Below are 16757 nucleotides of genomic sequence, written 5' to 3'. Positions count from 1 at the left end.
AGACTTGAGGGATCCCCATACAAACTAATCGTACACTGACAGATTAGGTGACTTGTGCGGCCAGCTAGAACTGCGACCTGACTGACCTCTGTTAACGAATCTGCCAGGTATGAAGATTGCGTAAATGTGCTCCAAGGTTCAGCTGTATGGGCGGTTGCTCCATGCTGTTGGAAGTAACTGCAGGTCCTTCCCTCCTCCTCCAATGATGCTGCAAATGTTGGCAATGTAACGCACCGAAGTTGCGTCTAATGAAAGATGAAAAAACCGATTTGTGACGTTCAGACACTGTCGCACCAAACTCGAACCTTCTGATCACGCAATGATGTATCTCGGAAATTATACGGATTCACCGCTGCCCGCAAACTGTGATACTGTGAGTTGACAGTCAGTGAAACCAGGCTTCATCAAACATAAAGAGCAGATCCATGTCAAGCTATTCATCGTTATTTCAGTGAACAGTCACCCACAAATCTGGAGGCGCTGAGGAGAATCTGCTGGTTTTAATGCATGAACAACAGGCACTCGGTAGGGATGCATGTGCTGGTCCAAGAGTGTTAGGGCGTTAAGTCAAGCGCCGGCAAGCCAGTCGGGAACGAGAGAACAGAGAGGGCTGTGACAAGCCGTCCGCCAATTGTACGCTGACCGACCCCTCTCCAGGACGACAACGCGATAGCAGTGACCTCTATGCGACGAGGGCATAAGCGCTGCGCCCCAGTTCTACAATAGCTTCAAGACCTGCCATTTCGCTTGTACTATGTAGCATTGTCTATACCGAAGAAACTTGCTTATTCTGTCTGTCGTCCTTTGCTTGCGACGCATCTATGTAATTCTCAAAGTTAAGTATTGTCATTTACTTTTCGTAATGAAACTCATTAGTACGATTTGCTTGAATAGTTGTCTAGCGATCCGAGAAAACAGGTTTCCTAGACATCCCATGTTGATGAGTAGGCAGGATTCAACAAGGTGTAGTATTCGTCCGCATGTCCGTCATGATATGTCGGTCACCTGCGACAGGCGTCGGATTGATTTGGTAAGATTCTGAAGCATTTCCTGGTGAACTGCAGCCACACTTTCTGGCGTGCGGGCACGTTTCGAAATGTTTGATTTATTCAAAACAGATCCTGTCTGGCGCAATTTTCGGAGTAAGCGCTGCATAGTACTCTTTGCTGGCATTTTGACACTATTAAACTTCTCAGCAAACAACTGACTTCACAACTGACTTCCCGCTGAATACTCTCCAAACCCTCAGATAATTTCCCCTACTGATGGGCTAGTACTGGGGCGCGTAACATGATGTCAGAGAGACCGAAAATTCTACGGTACAATAATACATAATTTACCTGGACAACTTTCAAGAGCTACGTTAACAACAGTTATTCAAAATGGCGTGCCCCAGCGTCAATGTAGGCATGGCATCGTCGCACAACGTTCTGTAGTACCCGTTCTGATATCCGCGGCTTGAACAGTGTCGTAGGCATCGAGAATTCTTGAAAAGGAGATGCCTTCAGTCTCAACCGGCGTCTCGTACACAAGACTTTTCACATGGTCCAACAAGAAGAAGTGAGGTGAGCTCCGGTGAACGTGCTGCCACAAAACAAACCTATGTCAAGCCAATTTTCAGAGAATGTCTGATCCAGGTGTACACTAATCCTCAATCCAAAGAGAGGTGGGGATCCACCACGTTGGAACCACATCCGTTGACGAATTAACAAGTGCGATATGTTCCAAGAACATGGGTAGTATGTCTCTTAATAAGCACTGTGTACAATGGTGCATTTAAACAGGGAGGCAGAAGAAGCGGGCAGAGTACATAATTACTGGCTATGTCTGCGCACACATGGACTGACAGCCTGTGTTTGATGGCTCTGCGCAACCGTAGCGTCGGATTCTCATCGCCCTAAACATGACTTCTGTGACTATTTAGCAATCCGTCTCTGGTGAAACAGCCTTAATCCGTGAAAAGTACATACGCAGGAAATTGCGTATCGACAGCAAGGCGCTTCAAGGACCAATGGGTGAACGCGGCACTAAGACCGAAGTCATCAGGAGTCAAAACATGCACTTTATATGACTGGTAGGGCATGTAGCTGCATTCCACGTAATAATCGATGCACAGTACTCTGTGAAACATTCATTTCTCGAGCAACTGATCGAGTGCTGATTGCAGGCACCTCAATTCACTTTAGCAAGCACTAAAACTTCTAAGCCGGGAGTCTGTGTAGTTCGTCGTCCTCCTAGGTCGTTGTGCTATTCTATCAATCGCCTTGTTTCACTTCATCGTTGGTAAACAGTCTTGGAAACATGGTGTAAGCCGGATGTCATCTGCGCGGTTACGTGGTTCTGCACAAACTTTGCGCTTCTTTGCTGCTGCCGTTTGATATTGCACACACAGGAAAATCATGTTTCCAAGTTACGTCACTGGGTGCACCTCCATTTGGTTAGGGTTCATCGACGTTGGTACTTCAACTTGTAAACACAGAGTGCAATCTACTACGATATAGACATTGTACACCAGAATTGCTCATGTCAGTACACATTACGCCATACTGGATTAGTTATTATCCCAACCTCTACAATTAAGTGCTCGTCGGAACTGTCTACCCTACAATCTTCGTAACAACAATACCGTACATGTATTCCACTGTCAGAGGTACCACAACGAATTCCGCTTACAACTTCCGTCTCGGTCGTCTCCAGATCAGGGCCTACCTGAAATTGATGCACTTACCCTTTATCATACCTGAAAGTTTGTGTCATCATCCAGTATATTGCATTCTCTCGTAAGGATAGTTTCTAACGATTCTGGTTTTCAAAACCACGAAACTCGGTACAGTCGTCTGTAAGGTTCGAAACGCACACTTTCTACGTCAAGTGGCTATCTCTCCGCAGTATGCGGTTCGTGGTCACTTGTTTGTGCAACTTTCTGACTCCACGTTCGATGCGTTTGACCTCGATTGACGAGACATGTAGCACGTTTCTGGTTACTCTCACTGCGATACCTCCAAAAAACAGGAGGAAAAACTTCGTCTACACCACACCGAAAGCTTTCGAAACCAATTTTGGCCTGATGTGTGCATACGGAATTCTCGCGTACTCAAGAATAAGCATAAAAGAAAGAACAACACAGTGCAAATTTCGTCCTCCGCCGTCTTTAGATGTGCAACGAAAGAACACGTTCTCCACTTAATGACACTTTTTAGTTCAAAACACTATGCATCTCCTTGTACATCGATATGGTATTAATTGAGGTCTATGGGATTTTATACAACACTTGCCATAAAACTGGTCAAATTTCAACGATAGCATAATTTTCTCCATCTCGCTGAAGATTGGGTGCTGGGACCGCAGCTCCGACATTTTGAATATGGGGAAGCCATTTTTCCTTCTAATAGCTGCTTGTATCACTGGTGCCGAACATCGGCCGGTTATATTAAGGTTTGGCCATTACAGAGCTCAGAGAGACGTAATTTCCTTCTCATGCTCTTCGGAATACGGTAATTGTGCCCTTCCCATTTCGAGAGAATACAATCTCCTGCTCAAAACCACATATATGTTCTCCTAGCGTTTTCCATGCGAAAAAAACAGTAGAAAAGTCACAGTTTCTTAGTCACAGCATCGCTGAAATTACTTCTGTGCACTCCGATTTATAACAACTTTGGCAATCGCAGCTCACTCATGAATGTGTACTTTCAAACTTCCCCCCCCCCCCCCCACCTTAAAAAAACGGCATTGGTTTGAAATGGGCAAATGTAGCACAGAAATGAAGTTGGCAATATTTTATTTTTGATTCCCTCACAGTGTTCTCTTGTACGACCCACGTAGTGTTTACGACAATGTTCGACTTTACGTGGAGCACGGTGTGCCATGAGATAAAGTGGCGTACAACATAGAATTGCTGGGCGTGGCGTACACCATATAAATGATGATCGATTGAAAAGTATCATCAAATCCTGTGATCGTAATTTTCCTTTTTCTTTCTCCTCTGGACAACAGGTTGAATTTACTCATAGCGCTCACAAACATAAGCTTACATTTTATCGCCTGCAGTGAAGCGCAATGACAAATACATCATGGTTAGAGTGACAAACATCTTAGATTCAAACCAAGTTACATGATCAACTTACTACCAAGGAGCCTTCGCCTTCGGTCCGTAAAGAAAACAGCAGCTGAAAGCAAGCTTGTCTCTCCTTCTCTTGAAGATGATCCACATGAAGGATATCTTAAATCAGTAACTGAAAACATCAAGAAATCTCACAGCAAGGTAATAGACAATCAGCGATGAAAGGTATGAAATTGTTGACAAAATAGGCATTTCACAAGAAAGAGTACGGTACAATTTATACGAAAAGTTAATTATGATAATGATTTGTGCAACATCGGTGCCGAATTTTTTGAATTAAGCCCGAAATTAAATATGAAAATGAATGTTCGGGCCGCTTCGATTTGTTACTCTGAATGAGACGTGAATTTTAGCACTTTAGCCAGAAATTAGACAGCAGTCGAAACGAAAAGAGAAGCAGCATCAAGGTAAGGTCGATATAATTTGATGCAATGGTTCAATGGTTACGGACAGGGTTCAGAGACGCAAAAGGGTTCTCCTTACTAAATATCTTGCAAAGGGTAGAATAATAACTGGTGAATACTACTCAAGTCTACTGGATTAACTTGAAGGGAAAATGGAAAAAGTGCCACAGACAGGGCCTTGCCGAGAGAGAGAGAGAGAGAGAGAGAGAGAGAGAGAGAGAGAGAGAGAGAGAGAGAGAGAGAGAGATCGGTGGGGGGGGGAGATAAAGAGAGATCGTTTTCTGTACAATAGACTTACTGACAAAGTGTTTAGGCAATGGGAGGGTAGGAATTTACGGTTTAACCATCTGTTGACGACGAAATCAGAGACAGAGCGTATGCTCGGATTGGGGAGGAAATTGGTCGTGCCCTCATCAAAGAACCCATTGGGGCATTTCCCTAAAGCGATTTAAGGAAAACATGGAAGCCCTAAATGAATTTCCAGACAGGGATTTAAACGAGCGTCCTCACGAATGCGAGTCTAGTGCCCTACTACTGGGGAACGTCGCTCGGGTTAGGCAATGGAAAACCTGAAGGATGTAAAGTGCAAATTGTTGGAACATCCACTGTATTCACCAGATTTGGCATCATGTGAATTGCATCTGCTCCCATATCTGAAGAAATTTGTTGCTAGAGAATGTTTTATTGAGACCAGTGAAGTGGTTATGACAACCATATACAGTGTTTACAAAGCTTCAAGAAACTGAGTACAGGGTCAGAATCTACTAACTGCGACGATATCGGACAAAATGTACTAATTTAAAAGGAAACTAAATCAAAAACTAAGTGCACGTTTGACCTAAAAATCACCATCCACCACTCCAAAATCGAAAACGTTCCCTTATATCTTGATCTTAACACTTGCTTGTGGAGGTTCTTAATGATCGCCAAAGCCCTCTTGACAACGTTTGCTGGATGTGAAAATAACAGTCCACTGCAATTTCGTTTCATATTCTCATTACTCTGCAGCAGCGCCTTCTTGACGAATCTATAGGCGGTGGCAGTATTTCCCATGACACAACAGCTACGATAATGTGATGACAGATGCTTTAGTTCAGTTAGGGCCTGCTCCAGTTTGTAAACAGACCTCTCAGGAAGATGATGATTGCAGTGAACATTAACTTTGGCCTTACGCGTGAACTGCTTATGTAGTTGATGGGTGAAAAATATTAGACTCATACTGCATTGCACCTACTGGCTTGTGTTTGAAATTAAGATTTATTTTATGCCACTTCGTTGCACTAACGTACACTATGTGATCAAAAGTATCCGGACACCTGGCTGAAAATGACTTACAAGTTCGTGGCGCTCTCCATTGGTAATGCTGGAATTCAATATGGTGTTGGCCCACCCCTAGCCTTGATGACAGTTTCCACCCTCGCAGGCATACGTTCAATCAGGTGCTGAAAGGTTTCTTGGGAAATGGCAACCCATTCTTCACAGAGTGCTGCACTGAGGAGAGGTACTGACGTCGGTCAGCGAGGCCTGGCACGCAGTCGGCTTTCCAAAACACCCTAAAGGTGTTATATAGGATTCAGGCCAGGATTCTGTGCAGTCCAATCCATTACATTGTCGCGTAACCAGTCCGCCACAGGTCGTGCATTATGAAAAGATGCTCGAACGTGTTGAAAGATGCAATCGCCATCCCCGAATTGCTCTTCATCAGTGGGAACGAAGAAGGTTCTTAAAACATCAATGTACACCTGTGCTGTGGTAGTGCCAAGTAAAACAACAAAGGGTGAAAGCCACACCCTAATACCACCGCCTCCGAATTTTACTGTTGGCATTACACACGCCGGCAGATGATGTTCACCGGGCATTCGCCATACCCACACGTTGCCATCGGATCGCCATATTATGTACCGTGATTCGTCACTCCACACAACATTTTTCCACTATTCAGCAGTGCAATGTTTACGCTCCTCACACCAAGCGAGGCGTCGTTTGGTATTTACCGGCGTGGTGTGTGGCTTATGAGCAGCCACTCGGCCATGAAATCCAAGTTTTCTCACCTCCCACCTAACTTTCATAGTACTCGCAGCGGATCCTGACGCAGTTTGGAATTCCTGTGTGATGGTCTGGATAGATGTTTGCCTATTACACATAACGACCCTCTTCAAATGTCGGCGGTCTCTGTCAGTCAACAGACGAGGTCGGTCTGTACGCTTTTGTGCTGTGCGTGTCCCTTCACGTTTCCACTTCTTTATCACATCGGGAACAGTGGACCTAGGGATGTTTACGAGTGTAGAAATCGCGCGTAGAGACGTATGACACAAGTGATCACGATGTCTAATGGCTACTGAGGTCGCTGATGTGAAGTACCTGGCAGTAGGTGGCTCCACAATGCACCTAATATGAAAAATGTATTTTTTTGGCGATGTCCGGATACTTTTGATCACATAGTATAGTAATACTGAAACGGACCTAGGGGGGCAATAGTTATCATAACGTGTGTGACTAAGTGACTGTATAGTAAACGGTAGCAGATCTGACACCTAACCTACTCCAATTATCTCTAATGTCACTTGTACCTAACAGTTCAATAAAAGTGTTACATCAAAGTAATAGCTTACAATTTCTGCAGAATCTATGTGCACCACTACTCCTTTGTAGTCGACAATATTGACATTACCAGATTCCCAATCAACAAAGGAGATTCTTTCTTCATCTCATCTCCGTTGTAAAGGTTGTGAATTGTGAATACCATATTAGAAAAGCACCCGGATGATGTCGCCAACGTACTCATTGCGCCATGCAGGTAACACCAGCTCTATACTGGTGAAACGCACCACCAGTGCCGGGGCGCGACACAGGGCCCAGTTACAGCAGTTGTGAGCCAGCTTGCCTCAGGAGAGGATACAGCGGTTTTATGACATCATTACCAATCGAATCAGTATACGCGTCCATGCCAGAGGAGGTGCGACGTCATACTGACAACAGCACTCGTATTGCCAATTTCTTTGCAAATTTGACTAGACTTCGTAATCACCGAAATAACATTATGTACCCTCTCAACCCGCGAAGGTTTATTTAGTTTCCTCCTCCCCTTCTGGGTGCTTCACATTTCTTATCAGACAGTGCAGTTTCTGTGTCTTATTGTGTTAGATATAATGACGACAGTGCAGGCCACAGCCAGTCTTAGTAACACTTAACTGCGAACCAGTTAGCTCATCAGAGCGAAAAAGAAGCAAAAGTGAGTCATTGTACCGCAGTATGTTAAGCATTCGGCGTACATGTGTTCGCAACATTTTATGATAATGTATTTCCGTTTAAGGCAGTTTAGCAAGATACAAGTATTGTCACTTTTCCGTTACGTGAACTACAGATACGGCAAAGGCAAATTTTTGACAAATCTTTACGATAAAGTTGTATAGTACCTGAAGTTACTTAAGCAGTTGTTCCGTAGAACATGGGCCATGTGCGGAATGAACATCCATCCCACTACGCCCACCGACTTCCAAATCAGACGATGAAGGTTGCAGGGTTTGATCTGTTCCGCAGCAAAAGGTCGAGACTCATCCCGAACTTGACAAGGGAGATAGGACCACATTTTTGAAGAACTGAGGTCACTGCGAAAGTAGAAAGTGTGGCCGTGGTGCGGAGGGAAAAGCTAGAAGACATATCGGATGATTAAAAAGGAAAGAACAGATTTCAGTTGTTTATTTCAGACAAATTATTACGGATAGAAACGCGTTAGGCAACTCACTTGATAGAGGAAGGTTCAAAATTTTTACACAGTTGCGATGTCGTTTGTATGTAGTAACATTACAACTACACAACAAGATAAATCATTGTGTGTGTTCGAATTTGCGCTAAGTCAATCCACTGAACAAGTTTGCAACGTGCATTCTGCCGTGGATTCAGCAAGAAACCGCCTCTGCACAAGCAGATCTATGACATACATACAACATTTTGGAAGTTGGTTGCATATGCAAAGGGAAGAGTACTCACGTCTTATGAAAATGCCGCGCGTATCCCAGATGCGTTCACATAGAGCCCTCGGAAGTCCACAAGACGTGCAGGCCAGGAATTTCAACTTTCTGAATAGGCGGTGTGACGTGTTCTAAAGCGGCGCCAGTATATGAAACCTTTCAAGTTGCAGTTACGGCAGCAATTGCGTCCCGGCGACTAATAATAGAAGATAAAAATTTTGCATTTCAGTTTTCCACAATCTGACAGAGGACACTTTTTCTGAACAATTCATCTTTTCTGGCGAATCGACGTTTCTTCTATAGGGAAGAGTCTACTGCCATAATGTAAGAATTTGGAGTCACAAAATCGTGGTGTCATCGTCTAACATGAAAGAGACCCACCGAAACTGAATGTTTCGTGCCGCTTCTTTCACTAAGTTTACGTATCTTTCGTTTTTGCGGAGGAAACAGTGAACGGAAGGTGATACCTGGTCATGTTGCAAAATCGTTTGTTTGCTCAGCTACACGAAGATTCCAATGATTTCATTTGTGTGCATGACGGCGCCCCGCCTCACTTTCATCTTGAGGTGCGGCGTTATCTTAACAACTCAATCCCACAATGCTGGTTTGCAACAGGTGGACAACAAAATCTTATTCACTGCTTTTGGCCTCCCAAGTCACCAGATCTAACACCATGCCTTTTTTTTCTGTGGGGCACATAAAAGACAGTCTTTGTCCCACCTACAGGAACTTCTCTTCAAGAGCTGAGAAATCGAATCGTTGAAGCTGTCGAATAAAAAAAAAAAGGGACATATTAAGTCGTTTTCGGAATGAAACTGACTACCGTGTCGCTGTTTCTCGAGCAACGCATGGTGCTCATGTTGAGTGAATAGTCGTGTCTGTGAGAAAATAAAACTTTGAATTTTCCTCTATCCAGTGACACGTGCAATGTGTTTCTGTCGTTCATAGATTGTCTTTAAAAAAAAAATCTGTTTTTTTTTAACCATCCCATATTTTAAAGGACGTCTGAGAGACTTGCATTAAGTGACAGCGAGTGCTCGGATATGGCAGTCAAATTTAAACATTAACCTGTAAATACATTGTGCACTTACATGTTTATATTCTACAATGCGGTACGACAGTAATAATAACAATAGTACATTCTTATCCTCTGAAACGACAGGCTGAAAACAAGCGACGGAGTTGATTATGACGTGTGACGTCGAAGCCCGAGGAGAGGAAGTCCAGAAGAAAGTGAGGGAGCGTTCGGCTGCGCACTGGATCGTGCGGCGTGACTGGACACGGGTGCTGAGGGTCAGCGATGCGAGAAATGGGAGCCGGGAAAAACAGGCGACCACTGCACGACTGTCTGCATGGGAAGACTGCCGCCGCTGCCAGATCCTGGACCACGCGGGGCAGCTCTCATTGTCTGTGTGCGAAATGGATTTAGCTATAGTTCATACCCCTCCACTATCTACGACAGTAAATACACCACGCCTCATAGATACATACATTACCGTGCACACTCTTGATTACACTATAACTGTGCCAATGGCAAAAGGAATTACGGTCAGGTGCGGAACTACTTGGCAGTCTCTTGAAACGATTTAGGAAAACATTTGTTTCTGCACTCCAGGACACAGGATACGGAACATTCTATATCAGAATTGCCAAAGAGAGACGGGGCAATGAACTTGCTTTCGACCGAAGCAGAATTAAAATCTCGGTTTGGCCGCCTTTGGTATCTGGATTTAGGCTTACCGTGCCTTTCGTGAATCCCTTCATACGAATGCCCAGGATGATGTCTACAAAGATCACTTTATACATCTACATCCATACTCAGCAAACCACTGAAGGGCACGGCAGAGGGTACTTCTCCTTGTACCAGTAATTAGTGTTTTTTCCCGTTCCATTCACACATGGAACGTGGGGAGAACAGCTGCTTAAATCGCCTTTGTGCGCGCTGTAATCAATCCAATCTTGTCCTCACGGTTTCTACAGCCGCAGTACGTTGGGCTTTATAGTACCAGTTATCATTTAAAAATTGGTTCTTTAAACTCTGTAATGACATGCGTTCATCTATAAGTGTCTGCCCCTCCATTTTCTACAGCATCTCTGTGACACTTTACCACAAGTCAAACAAACGTGTTACAATTCGTGCTGCTCTTCTGTGTGTACGTTCAGTATCCCCTCGTTGGTCCTATTTCGTAAAATTTCCAATATTCTAGGATGGACCTTGAGGGTGATTTTTAAGCTGACACGCTTTGTAGAGTGGAAACTGATTGTATTTCCCTAGTGTTCAAATGGCTCTGAGCACTAAGGGACTAAACATCTGAGGTCATCAGTCCCATAGAACTTAGAACTACTTAAACCTAAGTAACCTAAGGACACCACACACAACCATGCCCGAGGCAGGATTCGAACCTGCGACCCTAGTGGTCGCGCGGTTCCAGACTGAAGCGCCTAGAACCGCTCGGCCACATCAGCCAACTTCCCTAGTGTATTCTACTATTAAAATGAAGCCAGTCGCCTGCTTTACCTATGCTTCAGCCTCTGTAATCATTCCATTTCAAATCCCTAAAACGTGTTGCAGCCAAGTATTTATATGAGTTTACCACAGTCAAACTGTGACTTACTGATATTGCAGTCTCAGGACACTACGTTTTCTCGTTTTGTTAAATGCAAAATTCTACATTTCTGAATATTTAAAGCAAGCTGGCAATCTCTGTACGACTTAAAATCTCATCAAGATCTGACTAAATATATGTGCAGCTTTTTTCAGAGAGAACTTCGTTATAGATAAGTGCATTATTTGGGAGAAGTCTGAGGTTACCATTAACATTGTCTTTGAGGTCATCAATATACAGCATAAACACGAAGGATTTCAGCGCTCTTCCCCAAGGGCACACCTAAAGTTACTACTCCATCTGTTGTGATCCACAGCTTTTACAAAGAAATTTTTATGTGTAACCTCCCCAAAAGCGCTAAAACCTTTATTGTTCTGTAAGTAGTTTCAAGGATATGTCATCACCTGACACTTTACAATTTTAAGAAGATCCGCCAGATGACATTTATCCTTTCTACATCTATTATTATGCTTCCTGATTTGTCTAATGCTTTGTCTGTTAGTTTCTTGGCATAAATAATGAAAAGTGTTGGTGACAAACAACACCTTTGTCTAACACCTCTTCCAATACCTGTTTCATTGCCTTGTTGTCGCCAATCCTGACAATTACTCTCTGCCTTGAGTGGAGTCTTACTAGCCTTCTTCCAGTCTACACAAAATATTTTAAGGTCTTTACGAGAATACTCCAGTCATCGATGTCAAACGTCTTTAGCCATTCAACAAAACACAGTACAAATTGCTGGTAACGTCTAACACTCTTCATCCTATCATTAAACATTCAATAACATCTCCTGTTTTTTTACTTTTCCTGGATAATATGAAGGTGATGTCGCACACTTTTAAAGGCGTTGTCACAATTTCTTAGCAATTTACTGAATTTACGTGGATTTATCCGACGACCGGCTCCGGCAACACAGCAGCTGTGTTTCTGTTGATTCCTGCGACTCCGAAAGTAGAAACATCTGGCTGGTTTTCTGAGCTGACTCATAAAACTGACAGTCGTTACCATGTGGTAAATTACGGGAATATATTCCAGTTTAAGTAACAGTGCGTATTCCTGCAGGACAATGGACGTCCACGCAGTAACTAGGTTCGATTAGAAAAACCAAGAGCACTGCAATTGACTCATGTTTTACCCTTTCGTCCATGAACACTGTCCTGTTATGAATGGATTTGCTGATCTTCGTAAACTTCCAGGTCAGATAAAGAACTGACGCTGATACATAGATCGAATATACTCTTCCAATACAGCGAAAAAGTAATTACTATCTTCTTAATTCTTAATGTCTATCTATATTAACCAGTTAAGTCACTTACATGCTGAATAGCGGAAATGGCAAGCGGTCACTGTAAAGGATAGTGCCATAAAACAAACTGCATCGGGTTCACTGTCAGGCGGATATTGGCAGAAATTTTGGATGTACGCGATTAGATAACGGGTGTACGTCCAGGATAGCAACAAGAGCAAATCTCTTTGCCGGAGTAAAACAGACAGACTGTGACAAATCAGTTTGTCTAGCCCTGCATTAATGGCAAATATGAAGCTGTGTGTTGCTTACACCACTGGTTCGTTCTTAAGAATCTAATTCCCGTCCCCGGAACTGTATGTGATTTGGTACGACGAAACATAATTATGGTGATCGAGAAGTCATATGAACGGCTGTCTCGCCAAATTTTCACCGTAGAAACAAAATCAAGAGACTTCCACTGAATGCCTCCTATACTGATGAGATTCGTGGTGGTTGCGCAAACATCGGCAGAATGCTGACTGCATTGATATTTGTATGGGAAAAAATATCTGAGCAATAACACAGAAAATTAATAAATGTTATAGCGACAAAATTTCATCCACAGTTCGTCAACACAGAAGTTTCCCGAAGATCCACCGGCCTGCAACTTCCATTCCATCGTCAGACCCGACTACTACTTAGAAGAAACAGGCTTAGATCTAGCCCACACCTGACAGACAAGAAACACTGCGTACTAACTAGGTTCGATTACAAAAGCCAAGATCTAGTTCAACTCGTTAGAGCATTGCTACAACCGGTGGAACACGTATGCAGAACATCCATAAGGTGCATTCACAGGAGGAATAGTTCCGCCAGGATTAGTAATATCACGCAAGGACTGGATTAGGCTGAACAGATACTGAACTTGTCACTGAAGATACACGGAGTCTCTTGCTGAAAGGGCATGTATTGAAGACACCTTAACGTAACTGCGGCGCGCCGTAACAATCTGTATCGGCCGATCATGGGCGTGATCTTGTGCTTATCAGGGAGAATGGAATTACTCTTAGAACCTGCAACAGCAGCACCGAAGTGGAACTGCCAGCTAAAAATTAACTTACCAGTACCTTCAAGTAATCCAGTCCACAGCCATTATTAACTTGGACAAATTAATGTAAACTTGTGAATACGATATTTTAAAGTTTTATTCACGTACGCTATTTGCACTCAATGTGCAAATGTGTTTTAAATTTTAACATGTCTAAATATTAGATATTTTTACTGTCACTTTTTCACGTATGCAATATGATAAATCACAGAAATGTGAAAATGAAATCATAGGAAATCTTTACGTCGTTAGCGAATATGTATGCTGTTGTGTACATCACACCCACAGTCTAGTCTCCTTCATTTGCCTGTAACAGATATAGACAAATGGCAATAAAGATGTTTAGGACAATGGGCGAGGGAATCTCTCTCAGATTTGTTTTACAAAAGTCAATTAAGTACGCATAATACCTGGTATAGAAGTACCACACAAGTATAAACAGCTGTTCCGTAACATGCTTTTTCTTCTGTGCCAGTGGTTGTGAATCGGTAGGGCATACTTCCCACCGCACTGGTGACAGGTTCTTACGAAGGTCTAACGCTGCGATAGAAGCGACGTACTAACACATAAGTGAATCAGAGATACGTGATGTGGGTGTCGGATGACATGAACATCCTTGTGAACGTACACTGCTCATGAAATGAAACACTGCTTACACTAAAACCAACCACCTGCTAACTGAAGAGTCTAGCAGGGAAAACTGGAAAGTGCGCGAAGTTTCCAATGTCAATAAACACTGTGCTGTTAGATCACATCTCATCCAATGCACTGATGCAGGTGTACATGTATCCTCCAGTATGTGCCATGTCGAACGTAGCCTTCTCCCGATTTGTTCTGTACACGAAATGTAAAACTGCAGTTTAATACAAATAATCATGATACCTCCGAACATTCTTCGGAAAAAAAACATTAAATTTACAACATTCTTATTGCACCCAGTGTCGTAAAGGAAACTCAAGTTTTAATACAAACGTTTTAATACAAAGGAGAGTAGCATCACTTTGTAATTATAGAAACGATACACCTACTGCGCTACTCATTTAAAAGTAGCAGTACTGCTCCGTGAAGCACAAAATGTGAATATTATGACTATCTTGTGTACCGACATTTCAATGATCTCGAAAAACCTATAAACCTGAATCAACTGACTGACATAGTCATCTCAACAATTTCTGTACGAAATGACCAACAGTTAATTCTGCAGCACAATTGCCAAGAGTCAAATTAGCGTACTTCAGTTAACATAAGGGCAAAACAATGTTTAGGACAGTCATTGTGTTTTGACAACAAAATCAAATTAAATAATCAACAGACGCACCCATGAGCCTTAAGGAGTGAATTCACCAGTGCTGTGTATACAAGAGGTAAAATGACAAATTGGAAGGAAGGTACTTACGAAGCTGGCAGACTTCCCCTTCTCCTGTCGTGACATCCTGAATGTTATTTCCTTTTATATATAATTCACATTTCCAACACTGGAAAAAAACACACGCAAAGCCTCCTTTGTACTTTGTAACACAATTACATTGGCTCCTTCGATGGAAAGTAAAGTCTTATGCATTTGGCATTGAAACGAGATGTTATTAATATGAGATGTTAAACTCGCTGTCACGAACAACAGTCTGTACGGATTCGTGGTCTTATAAATCACTGTTTCCACATACACAATGCGTTTAGTACGAGTTCTTATTTTCACATGCACATTATCATACACATTCAGCACCCGCGCGCGTCCCCCTGGGACACCTTAGTACAGACGTGGTACACACTAGACAACAAACGTTTGAAAAGTACACCAACTCACACCACAGATGTTGGCACAACGCGAAACCATAAAACAAGTTTTCCTGCTCCGTGTACGCAATTATCGGCATAATACATTCATATCATCGCTAAGGCCATTTAGTGATTTTTGTCACAATAAAACGAAAATACACAAAATCTTCCCTGTCGCACGTGTATCCACTGTTCTTAAACATTTCAAAACTGGCAGCAGAGACACTATTAGCGTCACAGATGTTCGACGCCGAGCGTGAACAAAAGACGCGAAACCTCTAAACCACGCTCATAGATGGCAGAACTTGACGGCAGCAATGCACGTGGGGGAAGGGATTTGACAGTTGGAGAAATATGCGAGTTTTGTTTGAAGTTGTATTATGAATTTGCCACACAAGTATTGGTAGTTGCTGTAAAATCGTTTCTTGGGTTGTATGTCATAAAACTAACAGCTGCATTTCATTTAATCATATAACTATGCAGAGAGAGAGAGAGAGAGAGAGAGAGAGAGAGAGAGAGAGGAAAAAAACCTTTCACCTCTATTTTTCCATAATTTCGTAACAAACAATACTGTACTCTTTTTAACTGCTTGCAAATAACAGAATCTCTCTTATGCATCTTCAAAATGTTGCTCACGAAAGCAATATTTATCAGAACCAACGAGAGATTTAAACAACTTCGTGCATCAGTGAAATAATTGTTCTTTAAAAACAGTTATTTGGAATCAAACAATACAATGAACTTGCATGTAATAGCCCTATATTTCCCCATTTAATTTATAACACATATACTTACTACTTAAAGTGGGCAGATTGCTGATGGTTTATTATTAATGCTTTTTATGCTGTTTCGTTAAGTGCAACATGTTGGTGCTAAGTGACTGCACGGAACACCACTGGAGAGAGGTGGGCCCACAAACTGGCAGTCAGAAAATATTTCAAACATGTTACAGCGGGATAATAGTGCAGACAGAATTATAGAAAAGTAGCTCAGAGCATAATACTTCATGCAAAAATTTTGCCATAGTCTACATTAGTATCATGTGACTACCTTTCTATTCTCTTTTTAGATAGAACAGAGAAAGTAGTCAAGGGATGTGGATTCAGTTGCCTTCTGTCTCTAAAATGTACATCATATATATCTTTCAAACAGAAAGTTGTACTGGATAGTCGAGAAGGTCTCTCAGCATCATCAAAATGGGGCACCATCACATGTTGAATGCATCAGGGCTCCATTCTGGGGCCCCTAACTTTTTATTAATGAACTACCTGTTCGTACAGATTATTGCAAACTCACCATCTTTGTTGAGAACACAACTCTTCTAATTGACAAATCAACAGATGAACTCGAGTGTGTCAGCTAATGCAGGTTTCAGGGATATTGTGAACTGGTTTAACATTGTCTTTCTGTTAATTACAGTAAAACAAACTATATCAAGTTTCACGCAACGTCGAAAGATGAAGAATTACGAGAAACACTAAGTGACCTGCAGCTAATTAGGGTGACCATTTCAAAATAACTGGGCTTACATACTGACAGCAAAC

The 16757-nt window shown here is 42.5% G+C and overlaps 1 protein-coding gene across 1 annotated transcript in view; it reads right to left on the bottom strand.

The window, feature by feature from the left end:
- The window catches only part of LOC126284850 (protein diaphanous), a 346639-nt gene extending 331148 nt beyond the window's left edge, over positions 1-15491 (bottom strand). Inside the window, exon 1 of the mRNA XM_049984081.1 lies at positions 14834-15491. Within this exon, the coding sequence (XP_049840038.1) occupies positions 14834-14869 (36 nt within the window). The 5' untranslated portion in view covers positions 14870-15491. The remainder of the gene's footprint in view (positions 1-14833) is intronic.
- Between the last annotated feature and the right edge of the window lie 1266 nt (positions 15492-16757).

Source organism: Schistocerca gregaria, chromosome 8 (genome assembly GCF_023897955.1).
Source record: "Schistocerca gregaria isolate iqSchGreg1 chromosome 8, iqSchGreg1.2, whole genome shotgun sequence".
NCBI classification, from domain to species: Eukaryota; Metazoa; Arthropoda; class Insecta; order Orthoptera; family Acrididae; genus Schistocerca; species Schistocerca gregaria.
This window is presented reverse-complemented; position numbering and strand designations above follow the sequence as displayed.